The 11908-nt window shown below is 37.1% G+C and overlaps 1 protein-coding gene across 1 annotated transcript; it reads left to right on the forward strand.

Annotated features, from left to right (window-relative positions):
* Window positions 1-825: 825 nt before the first annotated feature.
* Window positions 826-10007, forward strand: LOC144640551 (zinc finger CCCH-type with G patch domain-containing protein-like; the record flags this gene model as incomplete). Its single annotated transcript, XM_078499660.1, has 15 exons — window positions 826-978; window positions 1385-1462; window positions 1922-2005; window positions 2862-2956; window positions 3614-3676; window positions 4027-4095; window positions 4668-4759; window positions 5464-5633; window positions 5739-5782; window positions 6078-6142; window positions 7122-7234; window positions 7931-7985; window positions 8157-8272; window positions 9090-9172; window positions 9822-10007. Coding segments are annotated over 15 exons (1419 nt in total), but the record flags the coding sequence as incomplete, so codon positions are not given.
* Between the last annotated feature and the right edge of the window lie 1901 nt (window positions 10008-11908).

Consider the following 11908-nt stretch of genomic DNA (forward strand, 5'->3'; position numbering starts at 1 on the left):
TTGTTTTCAGTTAGGATGATAGCCAAGAAATGTGTTTACAAGCGTCAAATATCGAAATTTTTCGACCGTGCTGAACTGCACGGCAGAATTAATTATCCACATGTTCATGTCGAAGGCGAAGTTTAATTTTAGCAGACGGCTCTTGGAGTCAATTGTACACTTAATGGATCTACCGATCCTTCAAAAAATTACATCCAAATTCGAAGCAATAACAGTACATTACCATTTCGTTCTCAGAAGTCTTGAGAAGCTGCATTCAGGCCGTGTTCAAGCCCGTGATTTTAATTCAAAACGCACTTGTAAGCGCCATTACATTTTAGGGCCACTTAAATATTCTATAGTGTTTCTTCTTTCCTTTTTAAGTCTCAAAGATGGTATTTTTGGTGTTCAGAATCAAAAACAAGGCCTTGGAAGTTTGTAAATATGTGCCGCCTGGCGCCATGATTTTCTTGTACATTTTCAACGCACGGAATAAGAGAAAAAACCTTCTTTCTAGGACCCCAAGAGTTCCCTAAAAATATGCGCAGAAAACGGATTCTGATTGGTTTATTTGCCCTTATTATCTGTAGAAGAATAGGAGAACCAAAAAGTCTCCAGGGAGGGAGGGAAAGGGCATTTGTCATGATGCGGTTTTTACGGGCGGTTACGGGCGGCACAGGCATTTTAGGGGTGGTTTTCGCACGGGCGGTTACGGGCGGCACAGGCGCCAATGGGTTAAATATACAAATAAGTTTGATTGGTGTACAATAATAAAGTATGGCATATAAAAAAGACACAGTACACTCAATTCATTTACATGCATGAACTTTGGTCTTATGGTACCAGTGTAGCTTGATTTTCTTTTTCCTAGAAAGCCTGCTATCTCTGAAGAAAAGCAGATTACTTCAGTTGCTTGACAACGAGGAACAAGGACTCTGTACTGATTCCCCAGGAAATGTGAATGATAATACTGATTCAAATGATGGAGAAAAAGATACAGTAAGTTTTGTCAGATAAGTCTGCTTTGAACAGACCTAGAAATTGCTTGTTACCCTGAAGCTATAATCCTGCCAAAAATTCTCTTCTTAAGGCTATATGAATTCTAAAACAATGACAATGTGATTTATTATTGATAGTGTGACATTTAACAAGTCTTTTACATAATTTGTCCGAAATGTTCAACTTGAAATTTGTTTTAACTTACTCCTTCTTCTTCTATCTTGTAATTCAATCATATTTTTTTGCTATTAATAGTTCTACTGCCTTACAGTACTAAGTACTTTAGATATGTACAGTTAATATATTATACTGTATCTAGATACTGTAGGTGTGACTAATAAGGGTTTCAATAAAAAAATGTCATTAACCTCTCAGTCGCCTTAATAGTTTTGTGATGGTTAATTAGGAAAGCCTGGATGATGAAGATTCTGTTGAGCTGGAGAGTGATATCACAGGGATGAAATGCCGCATTTCTTATACACAGGTGAGCTGACAGAGGGTCCTGAAGGGGGCGGGGGTATCAATCCCATTTTCCCAGCCCAAATCTTGCCCAAATCCCATTTCCCTATTATTTTCCCAAATTTTCAAAATTCCAGTCCCATTGTTTTTCTTTCTGTGATTCCCATTCCCAGTGACCAAATCCCAGTTCCAGTACTGGGTGATCCAAATCTCATTTTCTCAATGAAAATGTGCCCAAATCCCAGTTGCCATTTTACACCAATCAGGACCCTCTTGATAGGCTGGAATGTATGGGTGCTAGTGATTCATTGATTAAAAAAGCTCTGTTATGAATACAGTGTATGGGTGACCCATAATGGGACCAAAGCGCTCAGAGAAGTGGCTAGTTAATAGAGTTAGCAACTGATACAAAAATCTGTGCCACTCTATCTAAGTAAAAAGATTGTTACACTAACTGGACTTAAAAATATTTTTTTCTCAAAAGGAATGGGGAGTAACAGAACACCACAATGCTATGGTGTTTGATGCAGAAACAGTTGAGTTACCTGATGGCAAAGAAGAAACAAAGGTATGCACTTAGAAATTGCTAATAGGGGAAGATCGAATAGTCTTAAAGATGCTACATCAGGGACAACACATATTGAAAAACTTGGCACAGTTTTTCAAGCTTGTCATTTGTAATCCATTTTAATCTTCGTCAGTCAAAACCACCCTTCTTTATTTTCGAGTTCTAATTACTCTAATGTTTTTTTCTACGTTTACCTCGGTAACTTAGAAAACTAATATTATGAGGTTTCCTTCAATTTGAGAGTACCGTAATGATTCGATTAAGCGCCCGGGGCGCTTATTTACTTTTGGCACCTTAAGGGAGGGCGCTTATTCGAGACAGGGCGCTTATTTCGGGACAGGGTGCTTATTTAATTTTTTGCAAAACAACCAAATGTTCAAAACAAAACTTAATATATATGAAAATAATTAACAATAACATAAACTGTAACAGTAACAAATTGTTGAAAGTTCAGTTACTTTTACAAGAATTGTTCATTTAAGCAGTAAATAAGATATACCGGTACATGTACGGTACGGTGAATGTTCATGAGTTTATCTTTTTGACGTCGACAACTTCAGTACTAAGGGGCAGTTAGCCACAATAGGAGCGCTTTTTAGAATAGGGGCATGTATAGGAATGGGGGTGCTTATTAGAATGGTGGCGCTTTTTGGAAAAGGGGTGCTTATTAACAAAAACACATATGAAGGGGGGCGCTTATTTGGAAGGGGGCGCTTATTGGAAGGAGGGCGCTAAATCAAATCATAACGGTAATCAGAAAATTGACTTAAAATACCGTGACATATATAGCTCCTTAAAAACTCTATAAAAAGACATATTTCATAAACTGACGTACAGTACATTGCATGTTCAACAGGTTAGGGTGTTATTTATGAATCCCACTCATAATTCCATGGTACCTTGCCCTTATTTCCTGGACAGCAAATGCAGATTTGATGATGATACTTGCAGGTTTGTTTATTTCACCTTCTATGGTCAAATATATTTAAGTAGGGTTAAAAAGGTAATTTTCTTTGACAGTTAAAGGTTGAGAAAACAGATGAGATTTAGCATCCCCACTGCCAAATCTGGAAGCTGGTGGCCTTTTTTTGAAAATAAACACACTTTGATGGTGGCCTAATGGCTAGTCCACTAGACTCTGGATCAATGGCCGGCGCAAATGCATTGTGTTCTTGGCAATGGCACTTAACTCTCATACTGCCCCTCTTTACCCAGGTGTATAAATGTTTAGCGATGAATTTAATTAATGCTGGGTTAACTCTGCAGTGGACTAGCAGGGAAAAGCTCTGGCCTGATGGGCTACTAGACCTGAATGTAGAATTTACCCTACCTCATGTTTGACCAAATCTGGTGTGGAATTTGATTTTCTCTGTTTGTTACTTAAATATTAGATAAATTTGCAAGAATTGCATGAGGGTTAGCTATGACAGTGACAAAGTCAGTGAAAATAACATATATGGGAAAATAGTACCAAATTATACTAGAAAGGATTTTTAGAAAGTTTAGAATTATAACTGACAAGATGAGAAGCAGTGAAGCCTTATTACAATTTAGTTGCCCCATATTTCACTCGATTTCTCTAACCAATTTTGATTGGGTTATTTTTAGGTATTCTCATGGTTATGTTCTACGTGTGGAGGATTTAATGCCATTTAAAGAGCCAGACTTCAGGTAACCATTTTTGTGCTGAATAATTTCAATATTGATTGTTATTGATTAACAAGAAATAAGGTATCAAAAATATTATTAATATAAATATATTAAAAAAGAAGCATGCCATCTAGGGGAAATAGGGAAGAGTGAGTCTGGTTATACAAAGAACCTTCCAACTAAACTGGAAAAATAAAAGTATAACCTTACAAGAAGCTCTCAAAAGTAAAAGTGACATATTTTAATAACATCTATTTAATAGACAATTTTGTTTCTTGTGATTGATTAATATCTTTTTCACATTATTTTTTACCAAGCTCATAACAGAATTATTTCTCTCCTGATATGATATTTTATGTGTAATTTCACAGTCAGGTGCTGTGTGGTCAGTCATGCTTAGCAAGATATGACGATGGAGTCTGGTACAAGGCTACTATTCAGTGAGTACATACATGAAGTGAGAAATGAATTCATTACTCTCCAGGTGCCCACAGATCTTAACAGCGATTTTCGATTGAGTGTCGTATAAATACCAAAGCCACAGAGATCACTCTGGCCATTTACAAATGACATAGACAATCCAATCAAAACTCGAGGCAAATACAAGTAGCCAACATGAAGTGTGGGTAAAAGTGTGTGAGTGAGTCAGGGTTGCTTTTGGTTTTTATTCTGATTGGTCAATTTAAACCAATCACTAAGCATAGTAAAGCAATACTAAAGCAAAGGCAAATGACCTTTGATATTTGAGTGAAACCCGCTCTAAAACATGGCAGCTACAAAATAATCATTTACTATGCCTGGAGTGTTAAGCCATGTCTGGTCACTAAATGTAGAATTAGAGACATTATGATCAAACTACAAAATGTACATGTAAGAACATTTAGAAATGTGGTGTCTTATTCTGTTCTTACTATTAAGAATGTGTTTAAACTTCCAATCCTCTAAAAGCATTTAGTGAACAGTGAATGCCCCAAATAACGAGATCATAATTTAGTTAATTATTATTTTTAAGGTCTATAGACCATGATGCCCACAGTTTTGTTGTTCATTATGATACATACAACTCTGATGCTACTCTTGGTATAGATGAGGTCCTACCTTTAGGTGAGTATGAAGAATATCAAACATTTTATCATTAAACTTTGTAGCATGCAGTCAGCTGGGGACAAAGATAACGTAAACAATAACAACAACAACAACAATAATAATAATAAAAATAATAAAAATAATAATAATAATAATAATAATAACAACAACAATAGTAATAATGATAAATAAATAATTTTTAATTAATAATTATAATAATAATAAATATTGGTATTTTATCCTGACTCTGGGGCTTTCAGGACAAAATTTAAAGGAAGCCAAATATGATAGTCTGTCCTGTTAGCCTGGCAGTTATGTTTTGCACTCCAAATTTTGCTGCTTGATACAGGGTACATTTTTATTATTTATATATTGGTTTAAATTTATCTTTGTTTTAAAATTTTTCAAACCAGTTTAATTTTTATTTTTCATTGTCATATTCATTATCATTTACTTAAACAAAAAGAAATAAAAATCAAAATTTAATTGGTTTGAAAATTTTTAAACCAAACCAAAGATAAACAACATAAACATGGTAATGATGTCATGCACATAAAATTTACTTAATTTATAAATCAAGAAAAAGAAAATGGCTGCCTTGTGTTTATACAGTCGGATGCAAGCACTCTAGTGAGTTTGGGTGAATTGGAAAGTACTTTTATCTATAAACCCTTGCCTCATATATGATTTTTTTTGTCTGATCATAATATATTCCTTTACAGACCAAAGAGACTCAGAGAATGTATCAGATAATGATCTATCAAGTGACAGTGATAGTGAGGAAAGCCGGCTCACTGAGGACTTTGATGAAGAAGAGTTAGCAGTAGTGAGATTGTCATGGAAACCATCAGGGGGTCCTGTGAGCCTTGGAGAATGGGAACAACACACAAAAGTAATAGACAAAACAAGTCATCAGCTCCCTTGACAGAAAAACTAAATTAGAATTTGTTTCAATCTGTATTAATTCAATTTTTGATTTTTCTTAATTTCTGTTCAGGGCATTGGGTCAAAGCTAATGGCCAAGATGGGCTATATATTTGGGTAGGTAAACACAAAATTTCAGAGTTGCATGGGGAGATTTTACCTGTTAAACAACATATTATCAAATGTCAAAATTATTGTCAAATCTAACCAAAACAAAGCAATGGAATTAGTTTCCAGTAGTATCTAAGTGGTAACTATTTCACAGGTAAAGTAAAATCATGACTTTCAGTACGAATATTACAATATCTACTTAATTTTCTTACTGTTTTAGTAACATTAGTTTTGAGTGTTGCATATTAATTTTGTTACCTAAGCCAATTTTTCTGGAGAGTAATTAGTATTGTTTTGACAGTCAGGGCCTGGGAAAGGATGGAAGCGGCATAGTGGAGCCAGTAGAAGCAGTTGTCTTACCTCAGGGTAAAAAAAATATTATTGTTAGAAGATTGTTTTCATAATGATAATGATAAATATACTAAATAGACAGACCTTCTAACCCCGGGGGGGGGGGATGCTCGTCGTCTCGCTTAGGGGTTTAAATTTCGGATTTTGGTCTCGCTTAGGGTGTTCTGGGCAAAATCCCATTATTTTTAGCCATCAAGGTCTCGTTAAGGGTTGTACGCGAAAAAATAACCAAAACGAAAGAATTTTCATTCCTTATATTTACTTGATTCATATAAACAAAGTCTTCTTTAGGGGTCTTCATAAGCTTCGGCCACGCCCAGATTGGTCTCTTTTAGGGGTTAAATTCAAAATTTCTGACGAGCATCCCCGCCCCTTCCATATGGGAGTCCCCCCCCCCCGGGCTTCTAACCCCAAAGCAATAAAAATGAGAAGACTTCCGTGGAGACTTGCTGGTACTTTATTAACCTTGCACTACTGAGAAGACGAAGGATACCATTGTTGATCGTGTGAGCCTAAGACTGGTAATTATAACCAGCGAGCTTATTTACCAGGAGCCCAAAACTATGACCACTTTTAATTAAATAAATTTGGGATCCTTGCTGTAAATGTAGTCACAGGCCTGCAATATCCTTTTGCATGCCTATAATTTAAGTAGAAGGTCATTACAAAGTGATCAGAAACAAGTCAAGGCAATGTAGTCTCTCTTTTACCTGCTTTTCCTTCCATTAAATTGGCTATGAAACCAAAAAAATTGTGATTTTGTTTTGGCTTGGTAGGAGTTCTGTAAGAAATATCAGAAGTCAATTTTATTGAAAAAAATCTTGAGAGCAGCTCAGGTATCATAATAATTATAGGAAAATCCTGAATAAAATGAAAAGGGAATAGATTGTCTGAATGGATTTGATGGGTCAGAAAGGCTGACTACAAATTAGACAATACTCCAGCTAGATCAATTAACATCTTTAGTTTATCTTTCCTAAAATAATCTTCACAGGAAAATCCCTTGATAAGATTGCAGAACTTCGAGAAAATAACAAACTACCCAAGCTAGGAAAGAAGAAAAAACACAGAGCATCCAAAGTGAAAAATGTCAAATTGCCAGTAGAGGTATGTATAACCATCCACAATCATTTGAATGTTCAGTGTTTAATTAACCAGTGTACGGTAAGTGCAATGAGATATGCAGGGCTGTAGGCAGGATCTTGCATGGGTGGGTGCAAGCACCAGAGGCGTGAACATCTCAGGGAGTCAGGGGGTAATCTCCTCCAGGAAATTTTGAAAAATCAAGTTATTTTAGTCCACTTTTCCTGCAATCTGAGAGTCATTTTAACCCTCACTTCCCAATTAAGCAGACAGACCTTTGTGGTTGATGGGTGGGTGAGGACCCACCTATTGCACCTTCTGCCTACGGCACTGATATGTTATAAACTATTTATCACAAATGTACAGTGTTATCAGCTTAGCTTACGTATTCTTCTTCCTTTGTGCCCTGTCACTTTTTATCACAATGCATGTTATATCTTTCAACAAGCTGTAGCCATATTATAAAGCTGATCTATTGGAGGTTTTATTTCAGCTAAATGGGTGAAAAAAACACATGTGAGGGTCTTCTATCAATAAACAAGTTGATTAAGAAGGTGTTTGCTTAGCTAATCAGATTGCAACTTTGCCATAGATTTAACACAAGAAATAAATCAAAAAAGTATGACAGAATGATGAAATAAGGATTGATTTATAATATACCAGTGATAAAACATTGTTAAGATGCTAACTAAGACATTTTTGTTGTTACACTTATTTCAGGCCTCGAGTGGTGACATATTTGATTTTATTAACACAAAACTTGGTGGCAAGAAAGGTGAGATTTTTAGTAGCATGATTTATTATTTTATTAGGGTTAAAAATAGCGAAGGTCAGATTTTCAGGGCTCATTAACAGTAACCCAGGATTAAAAGTTGATCAACATTATTTTCATTTTCTCTTGTACTTTTGTGTTTTCATCTGACTCATGATTTTTTTTAATTTTAAGGAAATATTCATGACATAAGAGTTCCTGTTCCTGGAACAAGTGCAACTGACTTTGAGCTCAAAGAAACTGGAAAGAAAAAGAAAGGGGATGATAAAAATGTAAACTGGAATTTACAGGTATGTTAGAAGAGAAAATAACCAATTATTAGAAATAATCACCTACAATCAGGTGGGGGTGCAAACAATACATCCATGGGGGGGGGGTATCCTAGGGTAGGGGGATTCCCATATAAAAGTGACAGACAAGGGATACTTGTTAGAGAATTTTAGAAAGAAATAACAACTGGTACAACTGGAATCCATAGGTTTGGTACACGTACGCAGCTCGAGTTCCTTTTTACCCCTAAGAGGCACCATGTAGCCTTTTTATCCCAATCAATGGTCATTTATCATAAGAAGTTAATACAGTAAGGCACTGTGAGAGTAAAATGTCTTGCCCAAGAACACAACACATTGAACCTCGGCCAGGGCTTGAACTAAGACAGCTCAATCCAGTTAGGCCACGTACTGCACCCCTAACTAGTTGTACATAGTTCCTATTCATTTGTGGCTTACTTTACCCAAAGCGGTATCAAAACATTGTCAACCCTCAGAAGGCCAGGTGTAGTATCCCTGGTAAAAACCTTGAAAGATCTTTAAGGAAATTGCAGTAGGAATCGTGTTTTGCCTCCAAAGATGTTTTTGATGCCCAAATGACTTTAAAAGGTGAGATGAATAAAATTTAGTTCAACCCCCAGAAGGCCAGGTGTGGTATCCCTGGTAAAAACCTTGAAAGATCTTTAAGGAAATAAAACGATTCCTACTGTTTTGCCTCCAAAGCTGTTTTTGATGCCCAAATGACTTTAAAAGGAGTTAACATGTGTTCAATGTTGTCATCTGAAGAGAAAAGAAATATGTACAATTAACTGCCCTTTAAATGTTTTTCCTTGCTCAGCTGTTTAAGACACAGGAGGAGATATCCACTGTCAAGAAGCAGCTTAAAAAAGAAGAAATGGCTTTAGGCAGACATGAAGAAAAGTAAGTAGTATTTACAATTGTTCCAGATTATTAAAGCAGCCACCTTTGGGGAAATGGTAAGAGGCCGCTTAGCAGGGGTTCATCAAAGATTAGCATACAGCGTGGCAGGAACACCACTTTATTGCCAGGAAATCAAAAGATCGTCACTTAGATTAGTGACAATGGAAACATGTCAAGACGATAACACCTGAAGGGATATACCTAATTGAAGAAACGTTGACCCTGTGAAAAGTATAAACCATGAACGATATGACCCAACAGTATTCTGGGTGGACAGTCTTGGTAAGCTTTTTAGTATTCCTCTTGTTGATAATCAAATTATTTTATTTCTTTGATAGCCTTAAGAGCAAGATTCATGCAACCTATCTTATTATAGAATTTATTCTCTCACAGACTACGATTATTTTCTGGATTTCCCAGTAAACATTTGGGTCGCATCGTTCATGGTTTATGCTTTTTATGGATCAACAATTCTTCAATCAGGTGTATATTGCAGGGACATGTCACAGAGACCCTGCTACATTTTTTGTGCATACACATGTAATGTCGTTGTGACGTGTCCTGGCTGCAAAATGCCTTTTCATGTCTCAGCACCTAACAGCTCAGAAGAGTCATGAATTAATTGGTTTTTATTTATATTCTTCCCTAGAGATGCCAAAACAGCCTCACATTTTAGACAGAAAGTTACAGCCATCAAGGCACATTTGTCTAGGTTGCACGAGAGAGAGAAAAATATTCAACAGCAACTTCATCATAAAAAGAATCACAGAAAACTTACTGTATTCTAAGCACAATAAAATACAATAAAAATCATGGTTTCCATTTGTACATTTTGAAATGTTTTGTAAGGCAATCCATACAGATTTTCTTTTTTGCATCACCTGACTAACCCTTTTTTTTTGCAAATTAAAAGTTTGATTCATTGCCTGCTTCCTTGTCACGATTCTTTTTTTTTTCGTTTATTTTTTTTCAAACACCCCCCCACCATTACTCCGAAAGCTAAACAAGCCATCATATCATCATGGAACCCCTTTTAAGGCCTGTTTATATGGAGAAAAGTTGTCCCTGGCTGGGGGGTTACCCTCCATACCAAACCACACTGGACGAGAGAGCTTTTCATATGTTCCTTGATAAATAGTTTTATGAGAAATTGCAAAGTTGGCTCGGGGGGATGGGTGACTCTGTGTGGACTCAGGGTCATTTCCTTTGAAGGTAAGGTGATCCTGGGGAGCAAAACAATTATTTTGCATATAAACAGTTTGGTTAGTTTTGCCTTGCCTACCAGAGACAAGTTGACACATAGAGAGCAAGTGCAAATGCTACAATCGGCCAAAACAAATGGCGGATAATTTGAAATCGAAGTCGGCGATAAATTCATCTGAAAAATGGTAGATTTCTCATGTTTCACAGTTCCTGAATTTAGAAAAGGCAGCCATATTCGATATTGTAAAACAGTTTTAACCAGTCTTTTGAACCAAGAGGGCAATCTTGTTCCCAGACGCCTGCGTTCCCCTTGACCAGCAGTCGGGATACTTAACGGCTCTGGACGAATCCAAACCGGAACCAGGAAATCCTGGTTCTGGTTTGATTGTGTGTGTGCACCGGAGATTGTGGTGAAACGAACAAATTTTTCAACAGCCAATCAGATTCAGACGCCTTTGTGGCAGCTTTTCAGAATAGCCCAGAGGTCTCGATCCCTGGCGCAGACCAGAAGGATCGCGGCCTCTGGGGATGAGATTGCCAAGAGGGCCATCTTGTTGCAAAAGAAGGCTTGGGGATAGGTTAATCGTCCTCCATATAAACAGGCCTTTAAATCGATTGTGGCCCATGCCAAAATGTCCTTTACTGGGAGGATATAATCATGGCTCACTTGCTTTTATTTGTTGATCTCTTTTTTTTCTCAGTATTCTTTTTCCTTTTCTGACTGACTGACCAACCCAGGGTCATGTCTATCTACATCCAGGTGTATAAATACATACAAGTGCCATACAAATGCATTTTAAGAGGCCTTCCAAGGGGTAAAAGCAACAAACGACAAGACCCTGAATTCTGGCGACACACGAACATTTTAACAGCAACAAGCGACATCATTATGGCACTGAAATGCGACAGCGACACAGTGCGACAGCAACACTATGAGGGTAAAAATGACAGCGACTTTTACAGCTGTTGGCTAGGCGACATTGGTTCCCAGAAACATGCGACACGGCTACCCCCCTTGGAAGGCCCTTTTAACACCAGGGTCCAGTTGTTTGAAGAGTGGATAAAACTATCCACTGGATAAATCACCATCCAACAGCTATATAAGTGCTGACAAACCAAACCATGCTATCCATTGAATAGTGATTAATCCAGTGGATAGCATTATCCAACCTTTGAACAACCTGTACCGTCTTAATAGGCTCTTTGCTCATTATGGTCACATGAACTTGTCAATCATAAATAAAAAGAGGTTGTAGTTCAAAATGGTTGCCAGTTATTTACTGTAAAATTTTTGTATTTTATGTCCTCATAAATGCCATTTCTGATTCTGAGCAGGAATTTCTAATACAGTCAACTCTCGCCTTGCGGACACTCCGCTATTGCGGACGCTCGCTATTACGGACAAAATCCAGATCCCCGGCGAATAAGGTTTGACTGGAAATGACTCCCGTTATTACGGACTCTCGCTATTACGGACACTAAACGACGCCCCGAGCGTGTCCGCTTTAACGAGAGTTGACTGTAACCCTAAGA

This window comes from Oculina patagonica, unplaced genomic scaffold (assembly GCF_052425735.1).
Source record: "Oculina patagonica isolate OP01 unplaced genomic scaffold, crgOcupat unplaced343, whole genome shotgun sequence".
NCBI classification, from domain to species: Eukaryota; Metazoa; Cnidaria; class Anthozoa; order Scleractinia; family Oculinidae; genus Oculina; species Oculina patagonica.